Raw genomic sequence first — 18,831 nt, forward strand, 5'->3', positions numbered from 1 at the left:
TGAAATTCACTGCTTGACTGGACATTATGGGGTATTGTGTGGAACTTATTTAGGCTTGCCATAATAAAGGGGTTGAATTCTTATGGACAAGACATTTCAGCTTTTCATTTTTAATACATTTGTACAAATTTGTAAAAACATAATTCCACTTGGACATTATGGGGTATTGTGTGTAGGCCATTGACACAAAATCACAATTTAATCAATTTTAAATTCATGCTGTAACAACAAAACATGGAAAAAGTCAAGGGGTGTGAATATTTTCTGAAGGCACTGTTATATCATAGACACAAACCTTTGATGAACCATTTATTTTTTATTTGAAATAATTCCAACTTTCCACTAATATATTAAACTAATATACAGCACTTTTGCAGTGCCTAAATAAAAAATATCCAGCTACTTAAACAAAAGTTCACCCTAAATTAACGAATTAGAATACACAGTATATTTATTATTTTCTCTTATGGACAATACAAAGCTACACTAATAAATCCATATATCAAAACACAGAAAAAGCATACACTACTAAGGTTTTCCTGAGTCCCTCCCTAGTCCTCCAACCCTGGTCCCATAGAGCTGTGTGAACCAGACACAGTGCTGTAGCAGACCAGGCAGCCTGGTTGTATCAGGGGACTTCTCCTCCAAAGGATGAGGCGGCTGTCCAGGAGCTGAAAAGCAGGATGGAGGTGGTGATCCTTCTCCCTCTCTTCCTCTCTTCCCCCTTCTCCTACCTCTCCTCTTCCCCTTACTCATTCTCCTCACTCTCCCATAGTGGTGGTGGAGAGACAGAGAGGGGGTTATTGATCCCACTCAGGAGTTCAGGCATTAGTTCCACCAGGGTGAATAGACTAGAGACGGACAGCGCTCTGTGAGCCACTCTAGTGGGGCCTACAAGGCAGGGCTGAGTGGAGCTAGGATGTACCTTTCTGATTTTGATCTCTTCGACATCACATTTATTGACTGAAGCACTGTCCTGTGCTTTAGTTCCAACGGGAAAGGCAGTGGCCTTGCCTTGCTGGAAGCCCGGGTGGGCACAGCCTAGTCATGTGTTATCCCAGCTGCTGTTCAACAACTTGTGGTGATGTGATGTGTTCTCTATGATTGGCTGAGGTTGAGAGGTAATCCCTCCTATCATCTGAGATGAGATGGCCACTGACCACAGCTATCAGGCCCTGGGTTAGCATGGCACACAGTGATGGGACTACCAGTGGCTTGTGATCATGGTGTTTGTGTGTGTGTGTGTGTGTGTGTGTGGACTGGTGTTCTCGAAGGACCAGCGATTTGTCCACTACACCTCAGGTAGTCTTCCCTTCGCCATATATTTCAAATTCTCTCCCAAAAGGTCCAAACATAATCTCATGCTTTAGTCATTTCCCAATAATCTCTCCCTCAGTGTCTGAGAGCTGCAGTCTCGCTCATCTTTTCAAAATCATACATTTCAATGGAAACTGAAACTAATATTTAGGCGGGTGAAGTTCGCCTTGCAGGGCATCTCACACGCTCCTCAAACATAACCAGAGCTGCTCAACATTAGCGCACAGAGTGTGTATGTTTAAGACAGTGGTAGTTTGTGTGTGTGTTACAGTGGAAGTTTAGTTTGTGTGTGTGTGTGTGTGTGTGTGTGTGACAGAGGCAGTCTCTTCCTCAGTGCCCTGAGGGCATCTAGGCTCAGCGCAACCTGTGTTATCCATTCAAAACAAAACAGAACAGTGTGTTTTAGTCCAGTTTGCCTTCACTTCAAGTTTGGTTGTTTTCCCTGGGGACTATTCCCCTGACATAGGAGTGGCTGTATCCTCTGTTCTCAGCATGACAGACTTAAAAAGGAGAGAAAAAATAAAATGTTCCTCTTCCTATTTTATTCTCCTTTTCATTCCTCTTTCCTTGGGATCATGACCTGCAGAGGGAACATAGTGGAGGACGGTGGTTAGAATTAGAACTATTGTTCATTGTCTCTGAGGATCCTAGAACTGTTGTGTGAACTGTCGTGAGCTGAAAATTATTAACACAACCTCGCACAGCTGCCTGCCTGTCTGTCTGTCAGAGCCGAACGTCCATAACCAGCTTTCTCAGGTTGGGTCTAGGAAGTATGACAACGTGAGACTAGTGAGACCAGGTAGTGTTTATGGCTCTGATGCCTGTGGGCAAAGTTTGCCATCTAGTGGTTATTGGTGGCATTACACAGCAATTCCAATTCATGACGACCAGTCAAGTCCACATCTATGACCCCCACCCCCTGTAGCGGTCAGCTCGGCCCCAATACATACCACACAACAGATAAGTACTTTACGAAACCAGCTTACTAACACAGTATAACAGAACCAGAATGGAGAGAGCAGTGAAGCTCACCTGTCTCGTCCCCAGCAGCCGGCCTGTTGTTCCTGTGCGTCCAGCAGCAGTCTGCGACCCTCCTCGTAGTCATCCTGGTCCACACTGATCAGCAGCCGGACCCCCTCACTCCCCGCCGCCCTCCGCAGAGAGTCTGTGATGAACACCCCCTTCAGGGCCTCTAGCAGCGCTCCACTCAGATAGTCCCCCCAGAAGGCCTCCAGGTTGTCCAGCTCAGTGAACTTGATGTCGCAGATGATGGAGCCCAGGTCGCGGGCGCGCAGCACGGAGGTGGCACGACTGAACAGCTCAAACTGCCGCTCCAGGGGCTGCTGCTTGTCCGAGGAGACGCCGCCGCGCAGGGCCGACTCGTGCTCCCAGTACTCTGCTCGCACGCGCAGACGAATGTCTGCAGGGAGGGGAGAGGGGATGGAGGGAGAGGGGATGGAGGTAGGGAGGTAGGGGAAGAGTGAAGGGAGGAAAGGGGACAGAGAGAGAGCGAGCAGAGGAATGGGTAGAAGAGGGAGGGAGGGTGGTGGAGGGGAAGGTGAATGGGAGGAGAGAAGAGGGAAGGTGGTGGATGGGAAGGTGTAGGGAGGAGGAGAGGAGAGGGAGGGAGGTGGAGGGGAAGGTGTAGGGGAGGAGAGAAGGGGGAGGGTGGTGGAGGGGAAGGGGAGGAGAGAAGAGGAGGGGTAGATGTAGAGGAGGGAAAATAGGTGATTTTAGGGTGCAAAGAGGTGAAGAATATATTCAAAAAGGGAGAGAGGAGGGAAATGGTGGAAGCAGCAGATTGAGTGGGGTAAGACGTCATGTACACGTGAGAGTGAAAATCAAATGGGAGAAGGAGGTTGGGATCATTGAGTCAGAACAAAGGGAAGAGAGAGATAGAGGGACAAAAATACAAAATAAAATTATAAGAAAACTTTTCAAATAAAGCCGTAATCACAGAAAATTATCCGAAAAATTGGCAAGAACAGGCTATGGGAGGGGTGATAGAAAAGTAAAGAATATTTACCACATTCAACAGGACTGTATCTGACATTAAACTAGTGATTAGAGTAGGAGACCACATAGAAATACTTACTGGTGTAGGACACTGCTGTATCATTAACTAGAGTTGATAACAAAAGTGTGTCTACAAGAGTGATACAATAGGTGAGGAGAGGCAGGACAGAACTGAAGACAGCTGTGGAGCACAGAGGTGAATGTAATACCAACCAGGCAGTCTTCCATCACTAACAGTGGGTACAAATATGACCTGGTCTGGTCAAGAAGTGCATCACTGAGGATTTACTGTATGACTAACCAGATCTATTTTTCACAAACCCCACTACCAAGAGCTGTTGTTGTAGTACTAGAGTGAAATCAGAGGGAATCTGATGGATAACAAGCATATTCATTAGGGAAGCCCAACACCACACCACTCTGTGCAGTTCTAATAGTCCACCACCCATCATTATTCGCCCAGAAGATTTCAGCCAGCCACTGTAATCTACACAAAACCTCTACGCACTGAAAGCTAGGTAAAGTTAGAGCTCTTAATAATAATAAGAGCTATAACTATGTAATCCATTTCTCTGAGTAATTACAAAACGTGTTACACTGTACAGTAATTACAGTAATAATTACATTTATAGGTGGCACAAAACAGGCATAAATAAAATGCTACTTGTTAGGGTTGTAGGATTTTGTTGGGACATTAACACAGTAAAACAGCCCTTGGGATGGATAGCAACCTTTCATAGTAACATGTTTTTGTTCTGTTTCAGAAACAGGAGATTAGCGGTCATGCAGCAACAGCACAGGGAGATGGGTCAGAGGATACATACTGTACTGAACAAGGCAAGCGGACCTCTGTCTCATCCTCCTCTACTGCCATTATTCACCAAGCTCCGAGCAGAACCGGCGGCCTTCCGACTTTGCTGCAACAAAAATTCCAAACCTTCCCAGTCCCACACTACCCCACCCCACCAGAGATGTACATAGATTGGCAAACTTTGTTTGAGATACATTCGTTTCACGGCACCATGTTGGCACCAAACGTTCCAAGAAAATATTCTTCAAATTAGAATATTATTGTCAAAGAATGTTTGTTGCCAACATAGTGGATAGTTTGTCAAACTGTATATCTGGATTGACCCCACCCACCTTGCCCTCCCCAACTTCATGTAACAGAAAACAAAGGAATGATAAAGAGTAGAACTGTTTTTAAAAGAGTGAGATAATTAATATGGAACAGAAAGGACAGAAAGGATGGGGGGACCAGAGGTCCAAAAACTCACAAACCTCACATTGAAAAGAAGACCACAGTCTTGGATCTCAAAACACGTGTGGATGTGAATAAGAGTGAAAGCTATGTGTCCTACACACAGGGAACTGGGTACCTACACATCTCTTGGTCTCTGAAGACACTGAGCCAGGTTTGAGTACAGGAGAAACTGACAAATAGTTGATTCCTCTAATGAGGACACAAGGAACAGAACCAGACAATTTAAAAAGGGAAAGATTCAACTGGAATGTTGTACCAAATGAACTAGGGACATGACTGTGCCTTAGAATATGTGATTCATTTGAGATCTTTGTCTCCATCCACATTATTGTTCAGGGCCATGGGGGACAGCCTCTGGAGGGGGCAGCTTTGGAAAAGGCCAACATTAGAAATGCAAGTGTTGAATTAAAGGCATTGATTATGAATTTCTTAACATTTTTAAGAGGGAAAACCAAACACTGGTTCCTTCTTTCTTTGCTTTATAAGGTTGTAATGAAGAGGCTATACAAACACTTACTACTTGGACCATTGGAGAGGTTAGATCTCCTAAATTTACTGCCAACATTGAAAACATGCTCTGACGTACAACACAGGGTAACAAAAATGTATCTTAAGATCAACTGCAAGCAGATTTGTTGATAACTAATATATGTCATTTCACATCAGGCCAAATATGATAATCATGACCATATTTCATGAAGTTCAACTGTTAGTTTGCACACAAAGAAATCGGATACAGAAGGTGTTTGAAATGTTTTTTTTTTCTTCCAGGAGGCAAAGTTATGGTACAAGGAACATTTCTGTCTCTATTGGTACAGCAGCTCTTAGGACATTTGTCAATGAGTTTGATAGAGAACAATAAGACGCATACAGCATACAGCCCCATAATCTGACATGTTGTCAAAAACAGTTCAAGGATTGCCTTCACTCATGACTACTCCAACGTCTCACCAACATCTCCACATTGTTATTCTGGGGAGATGTTTCTGCATGTAAAATCATGGATCATTTCAGGAAATAGAGATACCGCTAGTCTAATTTGTCAATTTGTGGGCATTTCGTATTAGAAAATACATGGTTTGTCCCTAGGGCAGGGTTTCCCAAACACGGTCCTGGGCACTCCAAGGGGTACACGTTTAGGTTTTTGCCCTACCACTACACAGCTGATACAAATAATCAAAGCTTGATGATGAGTTGATTATTTGAATGAGCCATGTAGTGCTAGGGCAAAAACCAAAACATGCACCCCTTGGAGTCCCCAGGACCAAGTTTGGGAAACCCTGTCCTAGGAGATACATTTATCTCTCCCTGCCAGCAGGGTGTCAAATCAGCTACAACAGGATGTGCTGCGGACTAAGCACTGTACTGCTCTGAGAGGAAACTGTCACTGAAAGTCAGCTTCAAACCAATAACATCTGAAAGTTACCAGGACTGCATAATACCCCTGTCAATTGTCAATATGGTAAAACATGTCAGCTAAATCATAAACTGAGTAAAACTGTAACAATTGTGCACTTTTGCAATGTACAAGTCTAGCGACATGGGTCATTATACTGTGTGGGGACTGTGACATCAACACCTACTACACAATGTCCCCATACTGTTAAATGACTGTTCCTTCCTCCCTACTTGTGAAACATGGACTTGCTGAGAGCGACAAGGAAAGGAAGGCCCTTTAAAACAATGGGAACATAGTGATGGTAATTTTGTTAAGGTTACAGAGTACTTTACGCTTCATCAGACAGATAGATCCATTTAGACAGAACTTTAATTTTCTACCTTTAAACAAAGAGTTGGTTAGGTTTTCTCCATTTCACCCCACAGAAAAGTACCCATTTACAAGGAGTCACTTGGTGCGAAGAGCTTCAACTCTTTATCGATCCGTTTTTCTGCTGAACGACAGACCAAGAGAGGGAGGGAGAGAGAGAGGTCGGGGTAGAGAGAGACAGGTAGACCTCTCTCTATTCCCCTTTGACCAAAGCGCTCTCTTTCTTTTTTTGGTTTGTGTGGTTTGAGCGTTTAGTGTTCGTTCTCTCCCTCTCAGTGTGTGTGAGAGGATGTTTTTTCCTGACACACGAGGCGGTCTGTTTTGAACTGCGAACATAGAGAAAGGAGAGAAAGAGAGAGAAAGAGACAAGCACAGTTGGATTGGATATCTGTCAATTGGGTTGTTTCTCAAGATCAAGCAGGCAAGGTTAACACTGGTTCAAAGGCAATCACTTGGAGTTTGAATTGTTTTTGATGCCTCCAAGTCCACTGTATAACATTACGGCTTACGTGGACAGTTTTACGTCGCTTCTAATCGGAGGTTACAGTTTGGTATTAGAAATTGTAACCACAAATAACTGAAATACTGTAACTGAAACGCTTGAACTGATTATGTGAAAACAAACTGATTGGTAAGATAGTAGAGGTAGTAATGGGTTTGGTCTGAATGCTGTGAGGCAGCATTGGACTGGACTGCCCCATCTATCTCTGCTCACCTCCCCACACTGGGAGCTCATACAGGGGTCAGAGATGAGATACAGCATGCGGTTACACAGCCCTTAACACAACACTGTTGGGTCATTTTCCTCAGAACTGCTCGAACAAAGGTTCCAGAGAAGATGTCGGCGGCCATTTTCTGTTCATATACGGATAGAATTCCAGTTCAGACTGACAAGAGGACTGAGATCAATGGAACTCAGACCAGTTTGACATTTTTTAATTGAGATTCCAGAATGGATTTGGTCTCTTTTTGTTTTAGTAAACCATAATCAGTTGGAACGTTTGAATTCGGAGAAAGGTATTTGTGATCACTGACCAGAGGTATCTACTGAGGTTGATGCCACAAGAACCATTGGGACTCAGTTAAAAGGCTCCATTTTGATGGCTGCTTTAGAAGAGTAGTTCACCCCAAAACTAAAGTTTATCAGATGTTTTCATTATGCATGTAGTGGGATATACACTAAACAGTGTGGAATGTGCACTCAGTTATCACTTTTGAGGAAAACAGCTGTCAAACTTTGGCTTTGAAGTGAACTACCCCTTTAAGAACAGTTTTTTCAGGTCAGTTTGAGCTTTGAGTCATTTGGAGAGTCAGAGCATGGTATTCAGGTTCAAGTTCGCATTATGGTGATTAAGAAACTTCTGGAATATTTCCGAGGACTCTTTGGTCAGTTCTGTGAAACACTGAGGCCAACACCCCTCTTTAGAGTAATAGACACTAAAAAAACACTTTGTGGAAAGTATACAGTTTTTTTTCTGAATGGGGTAAGGAGGAAGAGGATAGCTAGAATAATACACAGGCATTAAACACAGAGCATAGTGGCAGCCCCCCCTCGTTCGGAGGGGGAGGGCCTCTTTACCTTGGGCATCGGGCCAGACTGACGAGAGAGCGAGCGACTGAGGTGAGCACACACTGCAGATCGTACGGACAGAGTGAAAGGCCAGACCATACTTTTTTTTTTTGTCCAGCCTTTCTCTCCGCTCTCTAGGTCCGCTCTCTAGGTTACTCGATCTGAGTCACAATCCTGAGTCAACCTGGTGGGGATCAAATGCGGAGTCAAGACAGCAACATGTTCAGAGGCAAAGCAACAACACTGTGTATGGTACATGGCTGGGACTGGGAGGGCAAGGCTACTGCAGAAGGCAAGGGGCAGGTATCCCTTGGTGGATTGTTTTGGGTTTGATCATAGCACTTAGTGCAGTTGGTTTAGAGAAGGCTGTTCTGATCGACTGGGACAAAACGGCACATTTGAAAGGGTTGCAGTGTTATGTTTGAGCAGTACGAAGCCAGTGTAAAATCATAAGAATCTTTGTCTCCCTGAAGAAGAGACTTCACGGATTGCGAAAAGTTGTTAAAATCAGATCATGTTGATAAATAAGCAGTATCACTCATCAGTACGTGTCAGGCTGTGGGAGTGGCTGTGTCTGGAATAGCCATAGTAAGAGGGGTTTGTTGGCTGTCAGGTAGGCTAAGTACAGCAACAGAACTGGAAGGGCTAAGAGCCTATTGACCTGGGCCCGGTTTCCCAATAGCAATTGAACTTAGGTTTACGAGTGTTTTAACGATGCATCTTTCCTACAACGGCCGAAGATGTAACATGCGTTTCCCAAAACACCATGCAGAGAGAGCGTTCGCTAAGTGCGTCGTTGAGGCATGTGTCGATACTGATAGAACTGATAGTATCGAAAGAAAGGCAACGCTGCTCTCGGATCAGCTTTCTCCATTCAAATCTTACCTTAACAACATTAGAGTTATTCCACAATACTGACGACGGATCAGCTCCTAGAAGCTTATCACCTATGGCTGCAAATATTGAGGCAGCTTATTCTAATCCTTACCCAAAAATAATGCACTAAATCAAGATTTGGCACATCTTTGCACACATTAGGCTACACAGCATTAAATATATTGAGACAAATTACAGACTGTAGCCTACAAGTAGCTAAATTGAACTCAATAAAAGATTGAAATAGACATATAGCCTACTGTATTTATATTTTCATGTAGACATCTCGGTTTTAATTTGAAGCATCTTTTTATACGCTTTATGTTTGTATCAATTGCAAAGACATTGGCAACTTTGTATTTGTAGTCAACTTTGTTCTGAAGTTATCAGCGGTCACAGAGAGGCTGATGAACCATGTGATTCTATGTTTAGCGGAGCTCTTCTGTGTATAAAGTGACGCGGGAGGGCAAAAAAAGCATCTAACGACCCATTTAGTTGTTCTATGAGTGGTCTGAGGCAGGCGTTAGATAACAAGTGTTTTCAAGTGTAACGTTAATAACGGTTTTGGGAAACAGCTCTGAGATTTAATGATGCTCCTACGAAGGTTCAAACGATAAACTTAGCTTTAAGATGCTTTTGGGAAACCAGTCCCTGGTCTGGGAAGATGTCAGCAAGGCAAGTGTGAGGCTATCAATTCAACTTATATGTTCAGTACACATTCAGAAATTCAGCGGGACTTTCTCTAAACTTTATCTTAGGGATAGGATAAGACAGACAGTACTACCAACATAAAAGACAGGAGACCTACCAGGCAGGGTTCGTAAGAACAGGAGCTGAAAAAAACTGGGTAAGTGAGAGAGAGGGAGATGAAAAGAGAGAGAAAGAAAGAAAAATGGAGAAAGGGATAGGGACTCTCTCTTTTTGGAGCACAAGCAGTAGTTATGTAGCCTGGCTACCAGTCTGTTTGAGATATCATTCCACTCCTTGTCATGCAAAATGAGTGACAAGGAGTGGCATGATCGCATAAACAGATCTGGGACCAGGCTAGTGGTTATGCTATATGAAGAAGAAAGACAAGCTCAGTTGACAAACGTATAGTGGACGTATAAAGTGAAAGACAGAGTATAGAAGACAATAAACCACCTAACTCTCCTTCCCCTGGGCTTCAGTCTGGACCACAGGCTAGTTCTTACTAGGCAGCATTCCAACCAAGTATCTTTCAGATGTGTGGCAGCTATGGTATGTAGGCGTAAATCATAAATTTTTCCCACAAGTATTCATTCAGCCACAAGAGAGCAAGGCAGCTTAACATTATTTTGGTCTGTACCGAACAGACTAAATTGCTATTTTTAACGAGTTTGTGGGTTGACGCCGAAATGTCACATTGAAACATAACGCGCTTGTGAGTTAAGGTTGAATGCCACATTGAAATGCCATGTCCTACTACTATACTAAGCCTGCTGTGCTGTGTGTAGCTCAGACAGAAATGCTGACTCACACTGCTGTGCATTGGGTGTGTGAATCCCTCTCAGGGTGCATCTCAATAGTCTAAAGAGGCTTACTCCCATTGTTTCATCCCTTTATCTGAATATCCACTTATCTGAATGGACAGGTAGAAGGCAAGTAATAAGGCTGGATGCTTATTTAATTTGAGACACTAGTGGGTAATGGTGAAGACAATGTCTGGAATAGGCCTAGTATATTTGATAGATGGGAGTTGTAGGCGACTCAACCCAATTCCCCTCTCCGCGCTACGGTCATCACGACACAACAGATCAGAGAGATTTCATTCAGTTCCGTGGAGCTCAATTACGCTTTTTCAGGTTGTTGTATTTTGCTTGGCCATACAAGCAGACTATCCTTGTGCGGACGTCTACAGAATCCCTCCATTGTGAGGATGTTAGCGTGGCAGGGAGCACAAAAAGACCCCGGAGTGTGTAAAACGCTGTCTGAAACCCTGGCGATGGTGATTGAGTGCGAGACAGTTTCACCACCATGGAGAGCATATGATGACCAGGATGAGGGGTTACGTCAGGTCAAACACAGCCAGTCAGTATGGGTTGTATTTACTGATGAGCGGTCACTCACTCACACAGGCTCTGCTCTCACAGTATTGTTACAGCACAGCCCACTCAGTTCAACACGCCTGCAGGGTAGTATTGATCTCCCAGGAGGCCCACGCAAACCATTCTCAAACCAGCGAGGGTGGGACGGTTAGCTTACGGTCAGGGTATAAGCTGAACAGAGGGAGCAAACTGAAGTCGATATCTCATGTGAGGACATCAACACACCACTGACTGACATGGATTTAAGGTTGCTTGATAAGGACATATTAAGTTCAAACTTACTGGTGAGAGACAAGGTGGTGACTGGGACATTCTGATATGGCAGAGAGATGTTTAGTATCATCACTGTTATTAAGGGCTGTTGGGGTGATGGTGCTTACAGCTTCTCATCAGAAGTGAGATAGAAAATGGATGTAAGCCAGAGAGAGAGAGAGACTCAGACATGTATAATGGCAAGAGAGGAACCCAGAGAGAGTGTGGTGAATGAGCATGTGGGTTAAAGAGAGAGATGGAAATAAAATAGAGAAAGAGAGATGGAAGGGAAACTACAGAGAAAGGGAAAGGCTGGTCTTACCGCAGGTCACTTTCTCAGGTACAGGTGGGGGAGGCATTTCGGGGATGCCCGTTCTTCTCCTGTGGGCGGGGGGCTTGTTGGTCCAGCGACGGCCTTTACCCCTCTTCTTCCGTAGGGGGGCGGGCGCTGGCCTGGCAGGGTCAACACCTATTGGACAGACACACAAACCAGCCAATCAGCAATGCTTAACTGGTGAAAATCCAGACCATTTCAGAAACAGTTATTGACATTTCTTAGAGACAAGTTCAGGCATGCACAGATTGTGCTGGAGTGTAGCTTACCCCCCCTCCATTGCTGTGTTGTGTGTTCGTCATGTGATTCTGTCTGTGCACAGGGGTCAGTCAGTCCAGATGTGCAAACCTGTCTTCTGTCCTCTGTCCCGTAGTCCACTCTGAAACGTTCTGGTGATACTGACAGGCAAATAACACACAGCTGTGAGAAGTAGGCCTACAGGTGATTATGACAACATTATCTCTATTAGTGCATGTTGGCTTCCAGTTATGAACAGCACTCTGTTACAGTCCTTTACCTGTCCTCCTTTTCTTGCGAGACACCAAAGGCAGGAGGTCGTGTCGCGTCAGGACTCGCAGCAGCTGCAACAGGGGCTCCAGGTTGCCCTCACTGAGGTACCCTCGTCTCTCCAGCTCCAGCAGCAGTTCTAGCCCACTCTTGGGCTTGTGGCGGGCAGCAGTAGGACAGGCCAAGGCAGGACCCTTGGGCTGTAACCGCCGCCAGGCCTCCAGGAGCACTGGGCTGGGGGAGACTCCTTTACTGGCCTCAGGGTCCTCCTCACTGGGCTCGCTGGTCCAGCCAGCTGGGTCCAAGGGATGCCCTCCAGCCGGATAGGTCTCATCCAAGAGGAACGACAGCACCTCAACGTCTGTCTCTGTCAGTTGAGAACCGACAACTTCAAACATCTCGTGTAGAGAGAGCATCCCATAGTATGTCAGGCACTCAGTCTCATCCCAGTACAGAGAGTCTCGGAGAGAGTACCTTGGACGACGCATGGTTGCCATGGTTAACAAGCTAGCTGGCTATCCTTTCCCAATGCACCTTGGCCAGACGTTTCTATGTGATAAGAATACATTTCATTAGACAATGTGAGTAGCAATGAAGTAATGAGTCAAAATGTCAAACTAAACACAACAGGAGGACTGGATAGGTTTATCAGGTTATCAAATAACAAGCCAGCCAGCAGCCATAACGCGTATGGACCATAAGATATTGACATGAACAGTTACAGGCTTTAAAATGCAAGCAACTGTCTAATAATAAACTATGTGGAGGTGTGAAATACAAAGCTACTTCGTTTTCGTTGTGGCTACGTTGCAGAGCTAGAGATCTCGCGGAGCCACCACACCTTGCAAAGTGCAAACTGTGTTGACAGTGCAACAAATTACGTTACGTAATCAGTCACTTTCCACAACAAAAAAACGGCACTTTAAATTTCGACTGACAGCCCTTGAAAACGGTCCAAAATAGAGATGCTCTCTCATACATAGCTACCTTTGTCTCGATTTGATAACAAGCTAGATGGAAACGTAAAAAATAATTAGTTGCAGCTGGAGGAACCATTTGGGTAGCTAGCTAGCTAACGTTAGCTACGAAATGATCGCTAGCTAGCAACAACAACAGCTAACTATACCATGAAAATGAATCAAGACAATCAAATACATGTAAAGACTAAAAAGGCGTTAATTCATTGTCAAGCTAATATTGTTAATCATTGCAACAAGCAAAATAATGTGTTATTTTGTGAAACTCACCTTCGTGATTCGACGATGGTCAATGTTGTCAATACAGTTGGGGTGTATTCATTAGTCAGATTCGGTTGTAAAACGTTTTGTCTGTTGCAAAATGGAAACCGTGTACCGTTTACTCTAGGAAGCAAACAGAAAAAATGGAACAGAAACGGAACGAAGCAGGGAGGGACCTTCCTGAATTTGTCCAATAGAAACTCTCGTTTTCGTTGCAAAACGTTTAGCAACAGACAAAACGTTTTGCAACGGAATCAACTAATGGATATGCCTCGTCTCGCAGGCAGAGTTGGCAGTAGACCAACAACAAGCATTAACCAATCACTGCACTTACTTTGTATGACGTGTTGGCAGTGATCTACCGCCATGATGAGGAGGGCAAAGGTGGGTAGGTAGCGAAGAGACGAAGATTATGCGGTAGTCAGGCCTACTCATTTTATACATGAAGAATGTGAATGAGGCATTATTGCAGATTCAAGACCGTATAGTGACCTATCAGATAAATTTTTCCGGAATATCTAATAAATATCCCCTCATGTACATGTTGTTTTCACCTTGTACTATGACCAGCACCGCTATGCTATTGCCACAAGTAAGCCCCCTCGTGTATTAATGCTTTATTTTATTGGAGGATTTTAAGGCTACATATAAATGTGTTCTGTGTATGTGTGTGTCTATATGGCTGTGCTGACCGTATGAGCGCTGGGCTCTCACAGATCCATCTGAACATGATGCTGCAGGTCTCTTCTCTCCAGTTCCGAGAAGGGTTGGTCTCTCTGAGGGTGGAGGCACACATTGTCTCCCCTCACACTCACAGCACTGGGCTCTTTCTACCTGGGCTCTTTCTAATTTCTCAACAGAGATACATTGATTTTCTATACATCCAATGCCCATAATCTATGCGTATTATATCCTGTATAATTACCAGTGTAAAGATTGTCTTGGGGCCCAACCAACTGGCATCATAGAGCTAACCCACCTCTGTGCATCTCCAATACAATGTCTCTCAACTATTCCTCTAGACTGTGAATGACCACCAGGTCTCTGCCCTGTTGAACACAGTCGACCAGACTGCTGCTCCAGCTCCTCCTCTCAGTGGAGAAGAAGTAACACCTGGAGGAAAAAATCTTCCAGACTCTCTCTGTGTGAGGCGATGATGTACACAAACACGCGCACACACACAAACATATAGAAACACACAAGAACATATGCATTCACATTGCACAAACACAAACACACACAGATATATCCCATGTAGCTCAGTTGGTAGAGCATATATTTATATTTTATCCAGAGCGACTTACAGTTAGTGCATACATTATTTTATCGAACCCACAACCCTGGCGTTGCAAACGCCATGCTCTACCAACTGAGCTACATCCCCTGCCGGCCATTCCCTCCCCTACCCTGGACGACGCTGGACCAATTGTGCGCGCCGCCCCATGGGTCTCCCGGTCGCGGCCGGCTACGACAGAGCCTGGATTCGAACCAGGATCTCTAGTGGCACAGCTAGCACTGCGATGCAGTGCCTTAGACCACTGCGCCACTCAGGGCCTCAGCATGGTGCTTGCAACGCCAGGGTTGTGGGTTCGTTTCCCACGGGGGGCCAGTATGAAAATGTATGCACTCACAAACTGTAAGTCTCTCTGGATAAGAGCGTCTGCTAAATGACTAAAATGTAAAATATAGAAGAAGGACAGATAAATCAAGAGACTGCTGACCTTGGGTGATCTGGTCTCTGAGTGGACAGTGTCGGTCCACAGGCAGGAAGTTGACCAGCTCTGTAAGCATCTTCTGAAGGGAATCCCTATCCCTCACTGTGACAACAAAGTCTCTGTTCAAAATGGCCTCAGTTTCAGAGAGACTTATGAGATATAACTGAAGTTTGTTTTTAAACTCTGTGACCCTCACATGCTCTCTCCTCAACTACACAGCATCATCTGGATATGTGTGCAACAAAAGTTCAACATTTACCTTCTGCTACCATTTCTGTCAAGCCGTCTAGGAATAAAATTTGACGCATGCATTCGATAAATCCAACGTATGCACCACACAGAACGCATTGCAACTGCCTCTGCAACGCAATGCTGCAAGGCAAACAAAGCGTTTCATTGGAAATGAATGTACATCTGGTGTACCAAAATGCAATGACGCTGTCGGTGTGATCGAGGCGTTAAGCTGCACTGATGTTCAGGTGCTGTCTCTGTGACCGTTCCCTGGCTAATGTGAGCTCTTTTACCTCTCTCTGTAGTTGGTTTTTAGATGCCGTCAGGTCTATATAGTTTTTTTTGCTATTGGTTGTTGGATGTCAGTAGGCCTTCATACTCTCTTTCTAATTGGTTATGAGAAGCAGCAAGGTCTCTGTGTTGCCTCTCTGACTGGTCCTTGGATGCGACAAGTTACATGTAGCTGTTCATTTTCTGTAGCTCAGCTTGAGTTGAAGTCAAAGCATCATTTTGGCTCCAGAGCTGGTTCTTGGCTGTGAGGACAGTGTCGTAGTTGTCCCTCAGAAGCTGAAATTCTGCCTTCAGTAAGGTGCAACTGAGAGAAGCTGTGTAATCTGGTGAGATGGACACAAAGTGTGAGTGTTAACAATTAGTGTATAGTAGATTGTCTTAGTATATGCTGCCTTTAAGGTTATAGTGTGGCCCAGAGTCATGTATTTAGACATTCTAAATACATGGCTCTGGAGTGGCCTAGGCCCATAAGGATGTGATGAAGAATATGCCTATTGTGTCCTCCTGTAATTGTAGACCTGAGATGGTTAGGATTGATAAAAGCAGTATCCAGGGGAAACACTGACCTATTCCAATAAGAAGCATTATACAGCTCATTAATTGAAAATTAAAGGTAGCCTAGATTTTTAAGAGCCTTAGGTCAGTAACCAATGGGTTGCTGGTTCGAATCCTCGAGCCGGCAAGGTGGAAAAATCTGCCGTTCTGCCCTTGAGCAGGGCAATAAACCCTTTTTGGAAGAAAAAAAAGGACAACAATTTGAAGCATTCCGTTCCAGTAGGTGGCGATAGTTCAAAATGGTTTGCCGCCGTGCTCAAAGGAACGTCCTCCTTTGACTGACTTGTGTTCTTTGTTTACCGCATACAGTGTTTACGTTATGTTGTTGCAAATGTACCTGTGATTCTCCGCTAGCAAGCTGCCCAAGTTTTCTCCTGTAAAAATGTCAAAAATAGAGTTATTGAGAGTGTTTCTCAACCAGAGATTGATAATGGCAGCTGAGGAGATATTTGGCGTCGTCGAAGAAACGATAGCAGAGTACCAGGAAGAGAACAGCCGTCTACGTAGCATGCTGGATATTGTTATTAAACCAGATATACTATTACAAAGAATAGGTGTGTGGCTGAGGCTGCTAGCTGTTATCTTTTAAACATTCTTTGCATATGTCAAGTGATCAATGTCAATGTTAGTATCTAGCTAAATAGCTAGCTATCTAACTAGAATACTATTCGTGTCAACATTTTAGATGTTTTATTTCATTCTCTCTCCTTCCCTCCAGACATCCAACAACCCACTCTCCCTGTATCTGAAAATGAGGCTCTCCCTGAGCAGCAGCACTGTGAGCAGGAGTGGAGCCCCAGTCTGGGGCAGGAAGACCCACATTACATACAGATAAAAGAGGAACCGGAGGAACTAGAATCATCTTTGAAAAATGACTACCACCACCAGGACCTGACTCAGTCCTCACTTCTTTATGAAACCCAAAGTGAAGACTATGAAGGGACATACTATCTTCCCAGCACCTCAACTGCACAGAGCAACTACTCTCTACACAGCACCTCAACTGAACAGAACATGATACAGCTCAAACCAGAACCTGATGCAGAAGACAATGGAGTATCAGAACCATCCAGTGAGTGTCAGCCCCTCTTTGAAGCAAATACAGAGTCTTCTGCAGCTCAGAGTGAAAACATGAAATGTGTCATTGGGGTAGAGAGTAGACCTCTGTCAGGTTCAAAGCCACTTAAATCAAAGAGATCACCATCAAAGAGATCACAGACAGTAAGAAAACAAAGTGCCTATATCCGCTGTAAATTTTGTGGAATGTATTTCTCCTACTTAGCTTCTTTAGTGAATCATGCAAGAAAGCATGCACAGGACAAAGAATGTCTATGTGGTGTGTGTGGAATACACTTAGAGTCCACAGAAAGTATGTTAGGTCATCTAGAAACCCATGTTGGAGCTAGAGTTTGTCATGTTTGTGGTACATTTTTCCCTGGGAGTGCTGAGCTGAATGATCATATGAAGGTTCACCCAGGGGAGAAATCATTTCGCTGTCCTGATTGTGGCAAGTGTTTCAGAAAAAATCCAGATCTCACAGCGCACAAGAGGATTCATACAGGGGAGAGACCATACCGCTGCCAGTTTTGTGGCAAAGGATTCAGTCAGAGTGGAAACCTAGCTGTGCATATGAAGAGCCACTCTGGGGAGAAACCACATCGTTGCCCTGTTTGTGGGAAATGTTTCAGCAGTAAATCTTATATGAACACACACATGAAGATTCACACAGGGGAGAGGCCATTTTGCTGTCGTGTTTGTGGAAAATGTTTCATAAGAAACCCTGATCTGACAGTCCACATGAGGACTCATACAGGGGTGAAACCATATAAGTGCCAGTTTTGTGGCCAAGGCTTCAAGCAGAATTATCACCGGAAACTGCACATGAAGATCCACATGGGAAAAACCATATCATTGCATCTACTACAAGACCATGGTGCTTGCCTACGGAGCTGTGAGGGGAACGGCACCTCCTTACCTTCAGGCTCTGTTCAGACCCTACACTGCTCTGGCACCCCAATGGTGGAACAAGCTCCCCCACGACGCCAGGACAGCGGAGTCACTGACCACCTCCCGGAGACACTTGAAACCCTACCTCTTTAAGGAATACCTGGAATAGTATAAAGCAATCCTTCTTACCCCCCCACCCCCCCATAAAAAAAAAAGAAGAAAAAAGTGGTTGTCCCACTTGCTATCATAAGTTGAATGCACCAATTTGTAAGTCGCTCTGGATAAGAGCGTCTGCTAAATGATGTAAATGTAAAATCTTTGTGACATGTATTTCATCACTAGCACCCAGTCAACCTGGCACAAAATACTTTAGTGTAGAAAATACTGACAGTAGACCTTGTTTGTGATACATGTTTCACTAAGCATCTTTATTGAGGAAAGTTTTTACTCGCAGTGACTGTTGATATGTGGTTGTTTTACCTGTTTTGAATGCACTGACTGTAAGTCGCTCTGCAAGAAGTCCAATTGACACAGGAGAGAAACTATATAATTGTGTTATTTAAAAAAACATACATAAGGCAATGATTTCTGCTAAATGCTTAAAATGGATGAACTCCCCTAGAAGGTACGAGAGCATTCGCAAGAGGGAGAAAACATAATGACCTGACAAAAAACCTGATGACAACATGGCAGTCATACCCTGTGTTGGGAGAGACTTTCAGACAATACAAGAGGTATATTAAAACATCTCATTCCCTAAATCTACTGTCATTCTTTATTTATATGAAATATATCCCTCCTCTTTCTTGAATTAATTGCAGACATGAGAATGTTGGATTGGTGACAGCAGTAGTGTGTATTATATTTTTTGCATACTTTAGTGA

General features: G+C 44.2%; 2 protein-coding genes and 1 long non-coding RNA gene across 4 annotated transcripts; 1 reads left to right on the plus strand and 2 right to left on the minus strand.

Moving 5' to 3' along the window:
• Positions 1 to 296: 296 nt before the first annotated feature.
• LOC121586192 (DNA-binding death effector domain-containing protein 2) lies at positions 297 to 13,421 on the minus strand. 2 transcript variants are annotated; one of them, XM_041902708.2, is made up of 7 exons: positions 13,218 to 13,421; positions 11,981 to 12,519; positions 11,733 to 11,861; positions 11,452 to 11,598; positions 2,350 to 2,737; positions 2,013 to 2,080; positions 297 to 1,897 (listed from the first exon to the last, which is right to left on the minus strand). In XM_041902708.2, exons 2-6 carry the CDS (start codon positions 12,465 to 12,467, stop codon positions 2,041 to 2,043), a joined length of 1,191 nt encoding a protein of 396 aa, XP_041758642.1. In that variant the 5' UTR covers positions 12,468 to 12,519; positions 13,218 to 13,421; the 3' UTR covers positions 297 to 1,897; positions 2,013 to 2,040. The 2 variants fall into 2 exon arrangements, with proteins under 2 accessions (XP_041758642.1, XP_041758643.1); XM_041902709.2 differs by lacking the exon at positions 2,013 to 2,080 and having other exon boundaries at positions 13,218 to 13,419.
• Positions 5,340 to 8,708, minus strand: LOC121586196. The gene is made up of 2 exons (XR_006003916.2): positions 7,945 to 8,708; positions 5,340 to 6,691 (listed from the first exon to the last, which is right to left on the minus strand). It is a non-coding gene; the product is annotated as an uncharacterized LOC121586196 (long non-coding RNA).
• A 2,857-nt stretch (positions 13,422 to 16,278) lies between the features above and the next one.
• On the plus strand, positions 16,279 to 18,774 carry LOC121585377 (zinc finger protein 391-like). Its single transcript, XM_041901740.1, has 3 exons — positions 16,279 to 16,554; positions 16,719 to 18,019; positions 18,769 to 18,774. Exons 1-3 carry the CDS (start codon positions 16,383 to 16,385, stop codon positions 18,772 to 18,774), a joined length of 1,479 nt encoding a protein of 492 aa, XP_041757674.1. The 5' UTR covers positions 16,279 to 16,382.
• The last annotated feature ends 57 nt before the right edge of the window (positions 18,775 to 18,831 follow it).

Source organism: Coregonus clupeaformis, unplaced genomic scaffold (genome assembly GCF_020615455.1).
Source record: "Coregonus clupeaformis isolate EN_2021a unplaced genomic scaffold, ASM2061545v1 scaf2144, whole genome shotgun sequence".
Taxonomy (NCBI): Eukaryota; Metazoa; Chordata; class Actinopteri; order Salmoniformes; family Salmonidae; genus Coregonus; species Coregonus clupeaformis.

What these genes read in the sequence shown, in the direction of transcription:
- LOC121586192 (XM_041902708.2), bottom strand. Translation starts at nt 12,467, where the DNA reads ATGGCAACCATGCGTCGTCCAAGGTACTCTCTCCGAGACTCTCTGTAC. An exon ending in AACACAGCAATGGAGGGGGG is followed by an intron (nt 11,599 to 11,732) that starts GTAAGCTACACT and finishes TCTGTCCAATAG; the next exon opens with GTGTTGACCCTGCCAGGCCA. An exon ending in GGCTGCTGGGGACGAGACAG is followed by an intron (nt 2,081 to 2,349) that starts GTGAGCTTCACT and finishes CATACTTCCTAG; the next exon opens with ACCCAACCTGAGAAAGCTGG.
- LOC121585377 (XM_041901740.1), top strand. Translation starts at nt 16,383, where the DNA reads ATGTCAAAAATAGAGTTATTGAGAGTGTTTCTCAACCAGAGATTGATA. An exon ending in TATACTATTACAAAGAATAG is followed by an intron (nt 16,555 to 16,718) that starts GTGTGTGGCTGA and finishes CCTTCCCTCCAG; the next exon opens with ACATCCAACAACCCACTCTC.